Here is a 19,725-nt window from a genome sequence, read left to right on the forward strand (position 1 = left end):
ACCAATGCTCTCAGGAAGCTCGTCCCGTCTGAGTCCGACCTGGTGGTTGTGGCTCCTGTAACTGCCAGCATGTCTAGGTTGGAGTTTCCGACAACAGAGGTTGTAATGCCCACCTGGACAAAGGACAGGACTGAATCCAGCAGACCAGTTAAAAGTATGTGGGTTTGTGCAAGCACACATGCAGTCTCTCTCTCGCTCTCTGTCTCTCTCTCTCCCTCTCACACACACACACACACACACACACACACACACAGACAGAGAGAGCGAGAGAAAGTGGATAGACAGAGAAAGGGATAAGAGTCATTACATAATGATTTATTTTTGGGACACACAGAATTACATTCAGACTCTTAACTTATGACAGAAAAGGGTCTGTCTGTCCAGCTGACATCGAGGTCAGATGAGAGCCTGGCTATTTTTACTCAACGAGGCCGTCAGTGGCAGAGACAGACTCAGAGACAGCTGGACCCCACAGGAAACACGGCCTGACTGACAGGAGCCAAAAGGTGCCTGCTGATGTGCCTGTGTAAAAAACTGATGAGGCTATTATCCCTGTCACGGTCACTGATATGACTCACTCAATTAATAATACAGGAACTGTAGCAGCAAGCTTCTCAACTCAAAAAATGTGTATTACTCATTACTATTTTTAGTGTCAATCAGAGCATTTATGCCTGCAATGATCTATACATATGTACAGAGTGCTGGCCTTGCAATCTAAGTCGCCTTGACCCCTTTATGTGACCTGTCTATAAATTACATCTCTGGGGCTGTTCTGAAAGACTTGGATGGCAAAGCGGTATTGTTTCAGGTTTGTTTTATTATATTCTCTGTGTTCTGTGCAGTTTCTTCTACAAATATATATTTATATATTTTTTGTTTTGTTTTGTTTCTGGACATCTTCATGGAAAGTGTTGTATTCATCAGGATCCATCCACCAACCATGGTGTAAATGTATAAGCCTCCCACCCCCACCCCCATCCGCACCCTACCAGCCAGCCTCAGAGACTGTTAGCAATTTGCTGAGCAGTTGTTTCTAATCTTCCACAGAACACAATGTTTTGCACTGCAAAAAGCCGTTTATTCTCTAAAGGAATAAATATGTCTGTTTTTCATTGCCTGTGCGTTTGAAGTCTCGAGTGGCTTCACCAAACAAGGACTGCAGTTTCACTTACAGGTAGAGAGCTCATCCACCGCATCCATCTTCCACACGGCACATGCCCTCATAACGTGCCAAGTGATCTGCAGCACAATAAAAGTCAGGATTTACAGAGTTCTCCGCAAAGAGATGTGCACTTCTGTTAACCCCTAGAGTCTCTCTGTGTCAAAGGGGCTAAGCTATTCCACCACAAAACACTTAGATTGTTTGATCCTGTTTCTGTTGTTATTTTGCCTTCCTGGCAAATGCGATTCACACATTTCCCATCCGCATTTAATGTGCAGAGAGAACTGACACCATTTGGTCCCCGGAAACAGCCTGAAGCGGGTAATCTTTGCTGCTCTTCACTGAGCAGAGATAGCCTGCAGCTTCCATTCGAGGAGTGGATTTTAATGGACCGTCATGATGTCTTCCTCCAGCTTTGTGTTGTGACAGGTGTGCAGGCTCCTTTGCCTCCCTCCCTAGGCTCCCGTGTTGTGGAACGCAAAGGGAAAGGGAAAATGTCGGCATCGTCCGACTCTCTCACTGGCTCGGTGTGGACAGACACGGCACAGTAGAGTGCCTGCAGGTGTTCACAGCGCACCGGCATCCGGTGTCCCAAACCCCATTCCGTGGAAGGCAGCATGCGGTGCGGGTGGGCAGGGGTGCACAGGCAGGCAAACAACGCTGTCAACCTCACGAGGCGAAGCAGGCTTGCAGCCGGGCCAGACGTGCGAAATATTTGTGAACCTGGCTAAGTGAGGGCAAGGCGCTGGCGTGCCAGTGTGAACTCTGCCCCCGCTAGTGGCTCCTCTGGTTTATACTCCGGCCTGCAGAGCCGTGAGGCCATGTGTGTCCCTTCAAAGAGCCCCTTCACGCGATCAAACTCCTCACACAGCCACCGTCTATGGTGCTCAGTCAGATCTCAGCATCAGAACACATGACACACCTCATTTTACACATTATTATTAAGTCATTCTAATCACATTGTTTCTATGTGTTAATGTACCAGACACCAAAACTATAATTTTTTGTGAATTTATGTAACATTGTGTATAATTCAGACAATTAGCAGTAAGGAAGAGGAACAATGTCTCTTTGTCTTGATGATATTCCATGAAAACTTCCAAAAACAAACTTCCTGGATCTCCGGTCTTAATAATCAGCGCCTCAATGGAAAGATACTATACATCAACGCCGTTAATGAGCTGGCTGTCTAGACCATGTCCTGTGGTCTGGCGATGGCGCCGTAAATGTTGTAATTGTTCTCTCAACAGCTTCAGAGGCACGGGGCTGCCGACAGGCTGATGACTAATGGCCCAGAGAGCCTGTGCAGTGCCTTGCCACACTCATCTGCCCCACAGCTGATCTGAGATCCGAGCAGCCACCAGGTAAGTGAGTCACTGCCACTTATCGGCAGGCTTGGGTTCTCCATCCGCCCACACACACACACACACACACACACACACACACTCTCTCTCACACACATACACACACACACGCATACAAACACACACACACACCAAGCAGTGTTTTTATGCTTACCTTGCACATCCCAGCCACTAGCAGCTTCATCTTTGGGCCTGTCTCCGGTTTTGGAGACAGGCCTACAAATGTATAAGACAGACTACAAATGTATCTACTTATGAAACACCATCTCTTTTTGGATCCACTTTAATTCAATGTATACTAATATACTCATATCATTCTGCTTTAGTTTAGTTTTTCCCCTCTCTGTGGCATATGGTGTAATAATCACTATCTGATAACTTGTGAGTTGTGAAGGATTGTCATCTCAATTTCTGTAGTTGATGACTCATTATAGAGTAGCTTGGCTGAACTTCACTCAGGTCCGTACCTCAGCAGCAATTATTTCCTAATAAGACTATGACAGTAGATAAAACACACACACACACACTCACACACACACACACAAACCCCCCCCCCCCCCACACACACACACACACACACACACACACACGCTGTCCTCTTGCCCTCTCTTTAAATTAAGCAAAACTTTTCGTCTTACAGTAGATCCAGTCATCAGCCAGATAGCAGTGAGCAATGTTGAAGAATGTGACCTGGTCCTGGGCTGTGGCTTGTCCTGAAGGTCCACTATCTGAGGGGAGGCTTTCTCCTCTGTTCCCCAGCCAGCCAGCCAGCCAGAGCAACACCTCACGCCAGACTCAAGATTGGCCTATAAGATGAAAGCGTTGTCAAAAATATGATTACCCCTTTCCCCACTTAATGTCAGTCTCACTGCTACTGGTGGAGACCCCAATCATTCTCTCTCTCTCTCTCTCTCTCTCTCTCTCTCTCTCTCTCTCTGCATGTTCCTGCACACATGGCTGAGGTCTTATGTGACCCAGGCTGATTCCTGACTAGCCGTGATGAGCCATGAGGATAGGGATTTGATGAGGTAATTCCGAAGAATGTGCCTTTACAGCCAAACTATAATTCGCTGCAGCTTTTCCCAATAAGCTTAATTTGCTTCAAGAGCAGTGTTTGTCTGCAGAATTAGAAATATACACAGAGGGAGAGAGCACTCTGTATAGGGTGAATACTGTGTCAGGTTGGCAAGTACACATCTTTATCTGAATTACAATGTTTGGTTTTCACATTAAACTTTGGCAGAAAACTCAAAAGTGCTATATTTGCTCATTGAATAGTAGCATGTATTACTAATAAACTGTAAGATGTTGGATGCTGTTTAATTTGAATAAACACATACTGCTGTCATATACTTTTGCTGATGGGTAATTTGGCAGAACAAACTGTTAGACTAATTGGGCTTAATTTAAACACTGAAGGAGACAAGAACACTCCCTTTACCACAACCACCGTAAACTTTTGCGTCAAACACATCAATCACTTTTAAAGACCTGCTTAATTATATATATAAAAATTGAGCGGATTTAGTGTTGAATGGATTTTGTTTGTACGACAGCATACATCATTAAGTTTTATGACATTAGTATTATAAACAGTCTATAACATATTAACTTCTGTAGTCTCTGCCAGTGTGACAGTAGCCTAAGCACTGTTGCTAAAACCAGTCCAGAAATAACATGAAAAAATTCTTAACTTTGAAACATCTCTGATATAACAACTTCTGTAAAACATCTTTTAATTTAACAACCTCTGTGTGACAACAGTAATGATTAGAGAAACAGTAGCAGTAATTAGGTCTCTTCACAAACTTACAAGTCAAATATATTCTGAAGTCACATTTAGTTGTAGCAGCCACCAGTTTATTCTGTCTACACAACAGAACACTCAACAGCTGTGTCTCCTATTAAAAAAAAGACAAGTGCTCCATCTTTGGCAGCGCATGGCCATTGTAGTGTCTTGAGCGGATGACTCTTGCTGCCAGGGGGTTGTTAAAAGTGGTGCTTCTCCATTTCCTTCCACCAACAGGCTTTTCAAGCAATGCTAATTAGCAAAAGTAGGCCAAGTTAGCTTTCAGGGGGTAATAATGGTTTGCAGATGGATGCACCTCATGCTATATGAAAACAGACGAGCTCCAGCCAACCCTTAACGTACGTCATAGAATGTTGCTGTAAGAGGGAAAACATCTATCTTTACTCAGGATGCAGGACATCATCACCTTGATCAAATTACTGTTGTGAACTCTAGGAGCCCCTTAATGAAAGAGCCTGGATGAGTTTCTACTCCGCTGATCAGCGGAGTAAAAAACTCATCCAAGCTCTTTCATTCCGGATCTTCTATAAGATCTCTTTGAGGGGGGGTTTGTGCGGATGGCAAACTCAGCAGACAGTTATGTGCCTTTTCGAGTGTTTTAGTGACTTTTCTCAAGGGGTGTATGTTCTTTGAATTTACATCTTTTGGCCGTTGCTGATAACTGGACAGAATAAGGGAAGGAGGAGTGGCTCAGTGCGTGCGGCAGGTAAGGAACGATTGATGAGGCGTATCTGCACAGTAGGAATGTTCCAGAATATAATGGTTCCTAAAAAGAGCTTTGTGCAGATGTAGTGAGAAAAGACAGGGGGAAGAAATTATTTTCCATGAACGTATAATCAACCGTGTCTCTGGCAGAGAACTTAAGTCCTCTGCTGTTCCTCTTGGGTAGAAAAGGACAGGCAAAATCATCACATTGCTACTTGATAGCGTAACCACCAGGGAACAGTAGATGGAGAGAGGCGAACATGGAAAATGAATTTCCAATAGGAAACACCTACAGTATTAAAGCCAGGAGATGGGTTGTAAGTGGACCTTCTTTTTTCCTTTCCCCCTCTGTGTCTTCTTTTTTCTTTTGTGTATCATGCATTTAAGCCCTGGACAAAAGCCAGAACAAAGACATTTCTGACAGCTATGGAGTCTACCGTAATGCTAGGAATCATTTTATCGCATGGCTTCTGCAATCAATTCAAATTTAGCTTTTCTGTTTTTACAAGACTAAGTTTACCCCCCAAAATATATTTGACTTGAATGGCTGAATCAGACACAGTAGCTTGTGCATGTAGCAAGAACCTCAATTCCACTTTATTTCACTGTATTTCACTGAGGTTGGACGTCCACAATGGTAGGTTGTTTTTTTTCCTGATTTGATATCAGATGAAGACAGAGAAAGTATGTTGCATGGACATTATAATACCTACTGGGTTTGGCTTAGGAAGACCTTAGCCCAGGCCAAATGAAGTTGGCTCCACTCAGAATAAACTCCATACATTCCCCTGTTGTTTACAGAATGGCTGTGTATGATGGAGTTCCAAGGTGGAAATTCAGGAGATGTCTACCTGCCAAGAGTTTTCCAAGAAAAAACCACCAGACATCACATAAACATGGCTGCACTCATTGTAACTAGCAAAATAGTCTTGTTTTGAACTTCTGTTGTGTGTAGCCTATTACTTGTCTATTGGAATAAGTTACACATCGCAGACTATTACTCTGAAATCACAATAATGAAGATGTCTGCAGAGAACAGGAGACTCGGGATAATGCTATTCACCTTATTCCTCACGCAAACAGGGGAGGCGCCATGTTTGTCTGCATTGTGTCTAAACTTTCCATTGAGCAGTACATCTATTGTGATACATTGAGATAGCAGAGTTAGATGGCATCGGTTATGGGTCATCCTAAAGTTAGGAAAGTTGATTTAGGATTTTGGTGACTTAAGAAGTGTCTGTGATACACCTTTCCTATCTGAAGTTAGGAGAATACTGACTTAGGAGCGGCTGTTCTGTAATGACTTTCTAAACATAGTTATATTAGGACGTTTCTGTAATAGCCTACACCCTAGTGTTTTGGTTTTAGCATTTTAGACAGTAAATAATTATTAGATAATGCATGGGTTTTGGGTAAGAATATATATTTAAAAATATGTACTGACATATATTTCCATACCATATGGGAGGCATAAATGCTATTTTATAAAGTGTTGATAATATTTGTCCGTTTCCCGGTTTTAGGTTTGTGCATTGGTCAGCTAAAAAGTAGGCCTACTAACAACATCACATGTAATATCTTTACAACAACGCCTATACAACCCATTTATTTGGACAACATTATACAACTCTATAAAGGCTAAAGTTACCTTTAGTTTTGTTCTTGCATACCGTTCACGTATGGCTTTGAACAGCTGTAATGCTACCCTAAGGTTTTGGACAAAATCAATTTTGCCTACCTTGTTCTTGCCCATCTGAAATAACACCTCTAGCTTTGCTGCCTCCATCCTTTCTGTATCCGTTGTTTAAAAAAAAAAACGTTTTATATCCTTGATGAGTCTTGAGTTAGTGAATTAGTTTAGCATTGTGTGCTGACAATCAGCAACCATAGATAGTAAAAGAAAACAACAAGTAGCCTATGTAATCTGTAATTGTTGCGTGCATGTGTTATTCTCTCTCCTGCTCAAACAAAATGTGTGCTCGTGCATATAGTTCTGCATTAAGTTGATTGTAAAATAGCCTACTCTCATGCAGTTATGGGATACTGTGCAGAGTTAGGAAGTTATGGTAGGCCAATTTGGTGTGAATGCACACACAGGGGAGATTATCTCTTGTTGTTGAGTAGCCTAATGGTACGCACAGTGCCATCTACCCGCATATCATCTACCTGACTCCGTGTGAATAGCTTTGTGTGGCTAAGTACAATCTTGCATTCTGACCTCCTGATTGTATTGATTGTTTGTTTCCTCTCCATCCTCTATCCTTTTTGTAGCCTCTCCATCCTCTTCTGTCATGTTATCCCAATGAAGCTAACTATTAGGGGTTTGCACGGACGTCACATTCTGGCCGGTAACCATGGTAACCCAGCACGCGTGGCCATATTGGCGGCACTCAGTGAATGAAGTACAATGGGGTATTATGCACTTTGAATATCTTACGTGATTGTAGCCGTGTCTAAACAGAAAAGCTCATTAAAATGCGTCTAAGATGCAAAGGCATATAGGGCAGGACTTGGACCACAAGAAAAGGGGCGATATTTCGAGAAATTACGGTTTATTGGCAGCGCAGATCCATATGAGTTGGGTGAGGGAGACGAAGTACCAAGTTCAGCCACAAGCTCCCCTCTTCCTCTGATAACTTCTGGCATTATTCTCCTTTCTCCCTGGTTTTTTAATAACTTTTGGAAGTCGATACCTACACCAGATGTTTTTCTCAGTCTGACCTATTGGTACAATTAACCATTTTCCTTGACGATGTTAGGGATTTACTTCAGTGCCAATGCTTTCTAATGAGGCGAGTATCTCCAATATGGCGCAGCCAGATCTGATGACAAACCCCTAATAGCCGGAACCGGAAGATAATACATTTCTAATGGGCGTGGCGGAATAAGGTGAATATACCAAGGGCGCAGGCGAATTCCCGGAAGTAGAAGCATCGATGTAGCGGTGGTTATCAACTCTCTGCTAACCCCATAGAACGCCCATTCATTTAGGATTTTTTTGAACTCCCATAACTTCATATAACATATATCATGTGCCGATATTTTAGCTTCTGTGTTATCTACATAAACAATAAAAGGCAAAACAAGACTCGACTACCTCGTATGTAACGTTAGGTTCCCGTAAGAAGAATGTTTAGCATGTCCGGTTGAAGGGAAGCTAACGCACTGAAGGGAGATAACCGTATTGTTTGGATAAGAAGCGTAGTCCAGCCAGCACGGAAACTCGTGAACAAAGCTATGTAGCCTAGCATTGTAGCCTATGTTAAGGTAAAGCATAGAGGCAAGTAAACCTAATGAAAAACAGTAGTTTTACCGTTAGGTAGTCTAACGATAATAATTTCAGAGGTTTTCGATGGATTGACCGTAGGTCAGAAAAGTGGAAAGAAGATTAGCTTCAAGGCTATAACTTTTTTGTTTTGTTTTACCATGACTGTTTTTGAAGATGATCATGTGTGGTAGTTTCAACATTAACACGACTTGATATCACTTGTGAGGATGATATTAATAATAATACATAAATAAATGTTTAACTTTGATGACTTTGAAGGCAAAGGAAGTGTGAGAAGAATTTCGGTGTATCTATCATATGAGTTACAAGATTCGATGGCTAACGTCACGAAGTTAAGTGCGAGTCTGCGCAGTACTGGGGGGACCAACTAAAAAATGAATCAGTGCCCTCCCATTGAGAACGACGGAGTCTGTTCGTCCATTTATTTTACTGTCTATGGAATATACCCACTGTTACACCTTACTTTGTTGCATGGACACCTTACTACAGATACTTTGGGTCGGTCAGATTGATCTCCAGATAAAACCCAAATTTATGAAAGCATTTGAATTGCTCAATCAGATTCCCAAAATCTTTAGGGTTTGTTTGTTTTTCTTTAGTTGTTCTTTCTTTATTTTTCGTTTGTTTGATTTTCTTTATTTTTATTTTTTTTAGTTAGGTGATACAAGCTAGTGTAAAGGCCAAGAAGTTAACTTGCTATCATTTTTAAATGTCATAAAGCATTACTCCATCAAAGTGATTTGAATGATTTGAAAGTCCATTGTGTTTGAGCTAAACATCATCCTGCCAGCACCATGTTTATTTTAATCAGTACAATTTATCAGATCTTAAAATCTATTTTCATTCCCATGTTTTGGATTTTAACATCTGATGATTGATGGAATCAGGTCACAAATCATCAGCAATTTCCATGGAGGCGCTTTCACATATAATACCTCATCATGTTTTAGGTGCTTGGACGTCATCATTCCCATGGTGGCCCTAAGATATATGAGTTATAAGCCATAGGTTACCCCTAATTTCAAATGGGCTACGTTTTCCTCTATTTAGGCTGTGTTGTAAGGATGTCTAGTATTCAGCTGCCCCAGGGACATGTGAGAGGTGTGTAGAACTTTGAAATGTACCAATAGCTCAAAACAAGGCTCTGTGGTTGGTTTATTTACTGGACAACATCCAACACATCTAACTTCTCTAAAATGGCTATTTCAGAAAGCTACTTTGTGTCTCCTTTTTTCCAGTGGTATGGTGCAACCAATTCAATACAAAATGATTTATCTCAGAACTCCTGACTTCTCAATTTGCTTGACCTATGAGCATGTTACTGTCAAATGACACCCTCACAGACATGGAGTAATTCAGATACTATCCTCCTTGCATAATCTTTGTAATGACACACTTCAACTCTTCACTGCTCCAAGTAGCACAGGCAGCTGGCTGGAAGTTAACAAGACAATTAGTTTCCTTGAGACTCGTTAAATGTTTGTGCTTCACTGTCTCACACTGATGAAATGTGTGACTTCACTGTTATGGGAACAACTTTGGGTCACAATGATTCATTCGATCACTGACTTAAAATGTTTCAGACGCCAAGGACCTCCTCTGCGTCAAACTGTCTTAGAAATAGAAGACGTCTTTTCCTCCATGATTGCTCTCCGCTTTCCTCACCTCTTTAGCAAACAGCAGTCTGCTTTCCTTTTACTCCCAGCATTCCTGCACACTCACCTGGGGATGGCCGTCAATGGCAGCGCATCTACTTTTACCCTCACATCCACAAGGCTCTTTTTTGGGGCCACACACATGCTCAGAAACACACACACACACACATTTCACACATTTCACACTCACAAACAGACCTATTGGCTGGACCTTTCCACTGTCCACACTGCCATCTGTTTGGCCTAACCCAGCTGTTCTCTCAAACGCTATGCTTGCACCAAAATAACATCTTCTGAGAATCATCTGGCACTTTCTCAGAACGTACACACCAACACCTGAGCTAATTACAGACACAAGGCTGATTTCTGTCACCGTGCTGGTTGAACATTGTTGTTTGGGCCAGCCATGGAGACGCATAGATGACTTTCTCCTGTTTTGTCATGTGTCATCACACTTGCTGAACAACACAGCTGAAGCCGTCATTTCACTCAGAGCTTTCTCTCTGTTCATCTTCCGAGAAAACACACTCCAACTACAGCTCTTTATCACTGTGTGATATTATAAAAACAAAAATACTCTACTTTATTTATCGTCTACGTCGTGAATTATCTGTTCGCCGCAGAAATGTACACAGAAGCCCCCATCGGATCACATGCTGTTCCCATAGACGTCCACGCCTGGCAGACGAGCTGGAAAGTAAATATTAAAACAGTTTTCCTTCCCTGTCATCCATTCAGCCAAAGAGACACCGAAGCTCAGCCCTGACCGGGATCTGTGTGGTCTGCTCTTAGCAGTCTGGTCGTGGTCAGTGAGATGGGTACCTAAAAATCAATCATGCATGAATTGTCTGGCAACGGATCAAACAAGCACCCCTTCATTGGCCTGCCAGTTGTTAAATCACTCAGGTAAAATCTAGTCTGTCTATGCAGATATTGTGTGTGTGTGTGTGGGGGGGGTTAATCATTTTTTAACATTTGCAATCATTTCATCCCTTGCTCTGTCTTCATTTTCTGTTTATCTAGGACTGAGTTGATTTTGGCCTCACTCTAGTCCACAGAGTCTGAAAAGTTTCCACAAACCCCACATTTACAAGCTGTTACTATGAGGCGTGCGGCTGAAAGACAATACACGCCTGAACCACATGGTGTTTGGATCCAACTTGAGTAGGAAGTTGCCTTTCTGGTGTTCCCATTACATGGGACTGAGGAGGAGAAGAGGGGGTATGTGTGTGTGTGTGTGGGGGGGGGAGTGGTACCTCGGAGACACTGAGCCAGTGTTTCCCCTCCACTCTGGCTTTCATGCCTCAACAAATGCACACACACAGAGACACAGAGGTGCACACAATACCTACATAAATTCAAGTTGAAATTCACACACTCCATGCATTCATTCCAACACTTGCCCAGTGGCGTACATACTATTCATATCTACTGGCATCTACATGACAACACACACTACATTTCAATCGCTACATGCACCTTTTTTCACTAGAATTTGATGACCACTTGTTCACTTGAACATCTCATTCCTTTTTCATCAAATTATAAGGTTATGTAACCTCACTATAACGGTCTGACATTCTTGTACATGCTATCCTCATCAGTTTTGACTTACTCTTCTGTCTGCTTGTGGCTATTGTTTCGGAAGGTAGCCTTCTCCAAAACGGCTGTGGCTTTTGGACTGCCTCCCCTAGATTTATTGGTCATTCATAGATAAATAATGAAAATCGAGAGTGGGGAATCACCATATGGTTCACTGGGGTTGTGGTGAACAAGCAGTTTCATCAAAGTGTTTCTTTTTAGCCGAGACCAATCAGGAAGTCCATGGTGGAGTAGAGAGATAGAGAAAGTCTTATAATGGATTCCATTTGGTCTCCATTCATGTTGTTCGCTTGGTAAAAGGCTATTATCATGTACATGATGGTCTCATTTATTCACATCTGGACCAGTGATAAATGGAACATTGTTTTGTTTTTGTCCCATTTTAGTTCAAAGGCAAAGCCTGTCTTAGAGAACTTTTTGTGTGGTTCTGCTTCACTGATTCACTGATCTATTTTCATCACAAGATGCGTGTTTGGATGTATGTAGATGGACAGCCTCTAATCATCACTAATTCCCACAATCCCACACCAAGTTAGCCTGTCAAGCAACATTATTTATATAGTGTAAAATACGCTTTATAAATGAACAATTACTGTATTTGAGTACCTGTAGTAGTCAATGCACATTTCCTACAGTAACAATAGAATACAAAGTTTGCTTAAGAGGAAGGGAACATGAAATTGTGTCTCACTCTCTGTGTCAGGTGATGATAGGAGCATGTTTTTCTTCATCTTTGTTTTTGTGTGGATTTGGGGGGAAAAGACATCTGGATAAGACATTACTCTCCTGCTCTGTGCAAGCCATTAGGTGGTACCCGTGCACGTGCTTCATGCGTAGTCGCCCCTCTGGGAAAAGAAAATGTGTTTACCTGGGCTCTGCTGTTCCTGCCTGAAAGCACTGACGATCAAGCATACTGCAATTACAGATGTATTAACATGTTAATAGCACTCAGATTCCAGTGTGTGTGTGCAGCCTTGTTCAGAGGCACTTCTAATGGTTGGCCTAAACAGCATTTCAATACATCATCTCATATGTGTGGCTCTTTGTTTTCACTTGTTTAAGTGTGCCAAGTGGGGATTTAAGCACAGATCCATCCTATATCCTGCTTGCCACATTTTCCCTGAACACAAGAGCAGCTGGCTTACCCGCGTGACCGCGATGCACAGCGAGAGCTTTTCGGATGTTTTGTGATTCACCTGAGTGTGTTTGTTCTGGGTTAATGGGTCAGCCTGGAAACTTGCGGTTGTGTTGAAAATTCAGCAAACCCCTTTGAGACCCGGCATCCTGTTTTTGGACGGGGGCTCTGTAAGGGGTAGCATGGCTGTGCAGTCACAGTGTGGCCCGACGATAAGGAAGTCTGGAACAGAAGCAGAGAGACCTCGCTCACTGACTTCCAAGAACATCTAGCATCTGACATCCACTATTACTCATCTGTATGGCACCCAAGCACTAATACTGCACACCACAGTGTCCAGCTAAAGTTAAATATTTAATCATCATTGTCTGAGTGACAATAATGATTAAATTTAAGCCTGATCAAGCTGGATGTTTGTTGTGACACTGGTTGGTAAAATAAGTACAGAGTATGTATCCAACTATGGTGGTTATTCTTAGAGTGTGAGAGCTAAAGTCAGTGGCCATTGTGGGGCCAGAGTTGGAACAGGGCTATTTCGAGTCCAGCCAATGACAATAAAGATTGGGTCACGTCAGGGTCGATCTGAGAGTTGTCTTCTATGTGGATCCATGAACAGCTCTAAGCTAGGACAGAGTGAGGCAGACTTCACTGGAAATAACACATCCTACTCTCTGTAATCTTAGAGAGGGATGGGATTTGCTGTTTCATGAAGTGAGCCCTCCTGGGTAAACCCAGATGAAAAGGGATTGTGGGAGTCTTGTTGTGTATATTAATAAAATGCTTTGATTTTTGCCGGCAAGAGGTAAAACTGTCATCCATTGAAGCAACACGTATCAAAGGTTAAGGGGATGTTACAGTACATAAAGATAATTTTTTTATGACTAAATAGCCTCAACCAGACGTGTGCCAGGCGCTGGTCCATGAGCAATATACTTTGATATTGTCTAAGACCTGACTTTGTTCTGCCAACTCAACAGGACTTAATTCTGTTCCCCCTTCTCCCCTCTGTCTCTGCGTTTGTCTGCAAGGAGCACTGCTACCTTCATTTCTGTGCATTAGACTGAGCAGAGATGACACTTCCACAATGGGATTAAAGACTTCGGCAGGGCTGTCAGACCTAGCCAGTATCACAGAAGTGAGCCCAAGCTCATTGTCAGCTGACTTGGGCTCGAAAAATCTCCTCTTTTAGGGCAAAGGTGTTTTAAAGGGACTGTTTGTGTGATTAGAATAACCAAGAAACAGGGCTCTGTGCACAAGCTTGAAGTCGGCAAACCAGTTTCCTGTTCGTTGACATCTCTGTTAACAAGCACCTGAAAAGGAGTGATTCAGTTGTACCAAAAAGTGTGTTTACTGAAAATCCTTCCCTCCTTTTTTGTGCAGCCACTGCACATAGACTGGCGTTTTTAGGAAAAAGTTGGAAACCAAAATTGTTTTTAAAAGGACTTGAAGCCTTAGAGTCGCCCATTGACATTAACACTCACGTACATTGTATTTCTTACGTTTTGGTACAACTAAAGCACTTATCTCCAGATTCTTGTTGACAACCATGTCAACGAACAGGAAACTGGTTTGCCGACTTCAAGTAAGCTTGAGCACTGGGCTGTATTTTTAAGATTTTTAAGATTCTTATATGAATCTTATATTTTTAAGGATTTTATGATTATTAAAAGCTAAAATGTTTAACCATGTGTTTTAATTCAAACTAGAATTAAAATAAATGTGCACTATAATATAATAATTTAAATAAATAATATAATTTACTCATTACTAGTTTTTTCCCTTACAATAGCCAAACAATAGTCCTCTCAAATCTGCCAAGACTACATTTATACTTATTAATAATAATACCAAAATCCAACTGCATTGTTATCATGATCAAAATCAGAAGATACAGAGCTAAACATGGTATCAATGGGCCATTGATGATTTGCTGTAAAGTAAGAGGTAGATCCGATCTGTGATGTCACAAGTCAGTAATTGGTGAAATCCAACACCGGCTAGTATTTGCGGTGAGTACGGCAGCGTTTGCAACAGTGCAAGTCAAGGCACATGCAGAAACCAACGCCTGGAGGTACAGCACGGCTGTTGGGCTGTCTGACTACAGAGGACCCCTCTTTAAGAAGCATAGCATCCAACCCAGCAAGGAGTCCTCTTATGCGCACTGTAAATACATTCACGCCTTTTGCTTCATTGACGGTCATCATTGGCGCAGTTGTATTCTCGCAGACTATGTGCTTCAACGTATTAATGCAGTGAGATTACTGAACGCGCGTCGCACTTGTGGGAAAATTTAGAGATTTGGGAATCTCTCTTTCTGGACTCCTCACAATGAGGAAACTCTGAGGTGGCAGTCTTCGTTCAGTTACGCTTCCTTTGGCTGTAACCAAGGGCTAGCTCATGAACCGGTATCCTCTTGCGTGGAATTCTGTTTTCACTTAGAACACTGCTTCTTGGACAAATGCATACAAATGCATTTAGGAGCCCAACGGACAAGGAGTGGACACGTTTCTCCCACGACAAAAACGTAAGAAACTCCGATGCATGTTTACTATGTGCACGAATGGCTCGGTTGAACGTTTTAATCTGACACAACTCTGTCTGCAGTATAATATGCAGTTCAACTATACGCAGCGTAATCTCTTTCATTACCACAGTGTTTCGAGAGTTTGACAGGATCCATGAGAGTGATTTTTCATCATTTTAGCACAGTTTATCATTGACAATTCCCTAACAACATGAGGAGTGTGTTTGTCAGTTTACCTGACAATAAATCTGCCATGCTATGTCGCCCAGGTTTGCATCGTTGACAACAGTGTGTATGGGCAAGCTCGCAAAGAAACGCACTACCACTATGGACTCAGCATAGACACTTTAGATGTGCCTTCATTTGACATCCTACCAGTCCGCATGAATTGCCTGTAATTGATTCCGCACATGATGCACCCGGGCATTAGAAGAATGGGAAACAAATAACCGAGATCAAACGACGCTCTCCGGGTACAGTGATCAGGCTCTACTGGGTCTGAGAAGCGCATAACTTTGTCAGTTTATTGACTCCACTGAACTAAACAACACAACTGTCTGGGTTTAGGGTTTTTCAAAACAGTGTAAGTCCCATATACATAACTAAAATTCATGAATTTAATGAAAAGGTTTTTTTTTTCTTTTCTGGAATACCGCTCAGCACATATGTCAAGGCAGCTGTATATGCTACAGTTTGCCATATCCTATGCATTTAGAAACATGTATGAGCTTGCACATTAGCTTAATTTGTATTCACTTAAATAGTCATTCAGATTACATTCGTTTTCAGTTGTGGCCAATACGAATTTGCTGAAATTGACTTGTAGGGTATGAGTGGAGACAGACGCTATCCCGCTGCGGATAAATTCTTGGTTGAGGACCAAGTTTATACCAGATGATAAGACCTCTGGAATAGGTCCACAGCAGAGAACAGTTGTAGCCTCTGTGGAGGAACCACGAGGATCGTGTTCTTTGTCAGCATTTCTATGTCTGTTTATAAATGTACATTTATTTGCAAGTCTTAGTTGTTTGAGGCAGATTATTCTTGGGTTGACCGTCCTGTGTTGCGTTATGATTGTGGTGCACTTATGGAGGTGAGCCGGTTTAGCATGTATGCCAGCTGACACCAAACAAACCGCTAAAATGACACATTACACGGGGTTACCGCTCTGGGCCTCCTCAACACCCACTGTCTGACTTAAAGCCGGGCATGGAACCAGTTATGCCCAAACATTCCTCATGCTAGTGCGTATGGCTTATACATCTGGCTATACAGTTTTTGCACAGCTGTTACATTTGGCCCAGGCAATTGTGCTAGATTTAAACTGGCTGATAACTATAGTTTTGTGAGTGAGTCACTGACCAGTCACTGTCACAGCTGTAGCTAACTGTACTCTTTTGTTAATTACTGCCTCTCATCTGTAAGCACTGAATCATGCACAGGCACTTACAGCATGTATTAATTGGATTAATCATTTGGAGTGTTCCATATGTTTTGTTATAACAACAAAATCAGACGGAAGACCAGTTGGATCAAGACTGAATAGGTTGGAGGGCTGTGGCAGAAAATGTGATTTGAGGTTGTTATATCAGTGAACATGAGGGAAGAGAGGAGGGGCTTCAGATGTACTCACTACAAGCCCGTAACTACTTATCCTGTAGCCTACTATCATACTATTTTGCTTCTCATTAAGCCAACCATAAATGTGAAATAAATGACACCCAGTTCAGTCAGACACAAACAACAACAAAAAACACTCAAAAGTAGCACTAGGAGAGGTTGAATGTTTTTGTGCTGTAGCCTAAATGTAAAGTTGAATAATGAATAATAACCTGCAACACCTGTTAATCCATCAACTTCTGTTCAGCATTCACTATCCCGTTTGAATGAAGAGGGTGTGTGAATGAGTGATAAGTGTCGTTAGCAGTGACTTCCTTCAGATTTAGCAGAGGCATGAAGTCTACCCCCTCCTTTAAACATGTTGTCTCCAGGGAAAATAATTGGCTTGCAGGGATGCCCTTCTCCTCATAGTTCTCGGGATTCGTTTTCTACAGCTGGACTGTTTTGGAAATTCTCACAGCTGATTACAAAACCTTGGGGAGTTTGAAAGATTGTTCCAATCGAAGCAAATCTTCTTTGTGACAGCTATCAGAGCTAGTGTAACTGTTCTAAAAAAATTACCTAAAGCAGCTTAAACATCTGCAACTTCCACTGCTGGCAGAAAAGAGCAAACCAATAAACCTGGGCAGGAGTTTGCTCAGAGTGCTTTGTCTGCTTGCTGCCCTGTGGACTAAGTAAATCTTTACTCAAGTCTTCACTGACCTCTTGACTCTCTGACCAATTGGACTCAATGGGGAAGGGACGCAGAGCATTTAACGAGCTTATGTGTAGCGAGAACCTGGATTCTGTCCAAAACATTAACCAGAAAGGGAAGGGATCTTTGGGAATGCAGAGTTGTGATGATGGTTGGAATTTGTTTTGTTGTTGTGAGGCTAAAGATTTTGCAACGTAGTCATTTTTTTGCAGTTAGCTGTGAGATGTGAAAGGAACCCGAGTTTTGCTCACTATCGATCATTCGCTCAAAAAGAGTGAGAGGAAGTAGCCTATAGATGTGATTCTAAAATATCATCCACTACCAGAAGGTGACAGAAAAGCTTGTGAGGTGCTCAGAGTGTTAAACTAATTAACAGGATAAATCACCGGATGTTAAATACTACAACAGTTCAAGAATGCTGATGTTTACTTAGTCATGCCTTGTTTGGCTGTGCCTTTGGAGGAGTTACAACTGAAAGATTCCGTTGTAGAGCAGGACCCTACAGGGGTATCAAAAGGAAAGGACTTGGTCAAGTACAAGCTTTATGCAGTGAAGCATGGCTACCCACCCCTCTCTCCTTTGAGATGGAGTTAGCATTGACGGAGGGATGCCAGACTGGCTGTTGTGCTTTTAGAATGTCAACCACCTCCATGATGTCAACAGATCTTCAGTGAGGGCATCTCAGGTCAAGGGTCAACATGAAACGTTTCCGGGTCAGGACTAAATAAAATGCTTCCCCGTTCTTACATTTTCACAGTGTGTAGATTAGATGCATATCGTGAAAGTTTGTTTTTGACATGGACTTTCTTGAATTCTGAAAAGGATCACAGAAGACACACTCTATATAGGCGGTACTCTTGTATTACCAAAAGCCATTTCTGGAAATTATCAAATTATCAATAAGCGAATGAGAAAATAAAAATAGACCCTCTATTTTTACTTTTCTACTCATGAGCTTTTGGCATCTCAAGTAATTGTGGAAAGTCAAAGTCACTTTTTCCTCCAGATTTTATTCTTTCTTTTTAAGGCCATAGGAATTTAGTACTTCATTTTCCCCATCACTGTACTCATTCAGTATTGTTAGCCTGTTTCCATTTAAGCAATTGCTTTGAATTTGGAGCAGATTATATGAAGGAGACAAACATTCCCTGTTAATATTGGAGTGTTTCCTGTGATTTTTTGTCTTCATGCACAATTTACAGTCACTTGCTCTTTTGTTCACACACATTTGTAATTTTCCTTTAACACAATAAATTATGTAGCCACTTGAAAAAAGTACTCAGTGATGTTTCACTATTACAAAAAATGAAGTTTTCTCTGTTGTGGGTGGTTGTAAATAAATATTCAGATTGTTTTGGTATGTATAATCACTTCCCTAGAGCCTAGTCTTTTCATAGAACACAGTGGTGAAGGATTACCTCCCAAAAGCTTCATCTGTAAATTAAAACGCCTACTATGTATGGAATGTGCTATTGCCTGGGCATGGCACTTGGTCTAGGTATTGTGGCATTTCCTTTGGTCAACACAAGCCTGTTTGAGGAGCATTGTTGACCATTCAACTCCTTTTCATATGAACTGCATTCGCTGCTGGGTTGCTGTTGAGAGACCCCTGCATTGACTGGTGCACCCTCTGTTGGTTCATGTGTATCCACAGATGGGGATATGCTTCTGTGAACTGTGGCAGATAGGCAAGGGGTGTATGTGTGTGTCAGGGGGGTGGGGGTGGGTTGGTAAGGAAAGGATACTTTCAAGATACTTATCTTCACCATCTAGGGTAATCTATTGCCAATATAACCTTAAGGTCAGTCACTATGATGATGTTTTGTATTGACTCAGTTCTATGCCATCAATTTTTGGAGATGTTTTGGACCTTAAAATGAGAGTTAAAAGTTATATGCATTGGCTGTGGTGCCTGAATCCTCTGTTTTGGCCTGAGGAATGTCACACTGGCATCACGACCAAGAGCAGGTGACACGGCTCGTTTGTTGTTTCCCTTCTCCGAGAGCTCAGGAAGCCGCTGTGGTCTGGGAAAACAAACATGGCTGACTACTTAGTCACCCAAACCACTCGGCCACACACAGAACAACAACACTCCGGTAGAGAGAGAAAAAATACCCATAACCTGACATAACAGCTCAGGCCTTATGCATCATCCACGACAG

The 19,725-nt window shown here is 42.0% G+C and overlaps 1 protein-coding gene across 1 annotated transcript in view; it reads left to right on the top strand.

The window, feature by feature from the left end:
- Positions 1–14,783: 14,783 nt before the first annotated feature.
- The window catches only part of col24a1 (collagen type XXIV alpha 1 chain), a 106,598-nt gene continuing 101,656 nt past the window's right edge, over positions 14,784–19,725 (top strand). The window contains exon 1 of the mRNA XM_076278093.1: positions 14,784–15,249. Within this exon, the coding sequence (XP_076134208.1) occupies positions 15,194–15,249 (56 nt within the window). The 5' untranslated portion in view covers positions 14,784–15,193. The remainder of the gene's footprint in view (positions 15,250–19,725) is intronic.

The sequence above is a fragment of the Alosa pseudoharengus genome, unplaced genomic scaffold (assembly GCF_046254945.1).
Source record: "Alosa pseudoharengus isolate Yale_2024_CS ecotype anadromous, Long Island Sound unplaced genomic scaffold, YU_APseudo_1.1 YU_APseudo_1.1_scf_11, whole genome shotgun sequence".
Classification (NCBI taxonomy): domain Eukaryota; kingdom Metazoa; phylum Chordata; class Actinopteri; order Clupeiformes; family Clupeidae; genus Alosa; species Alosa pseudoharengus.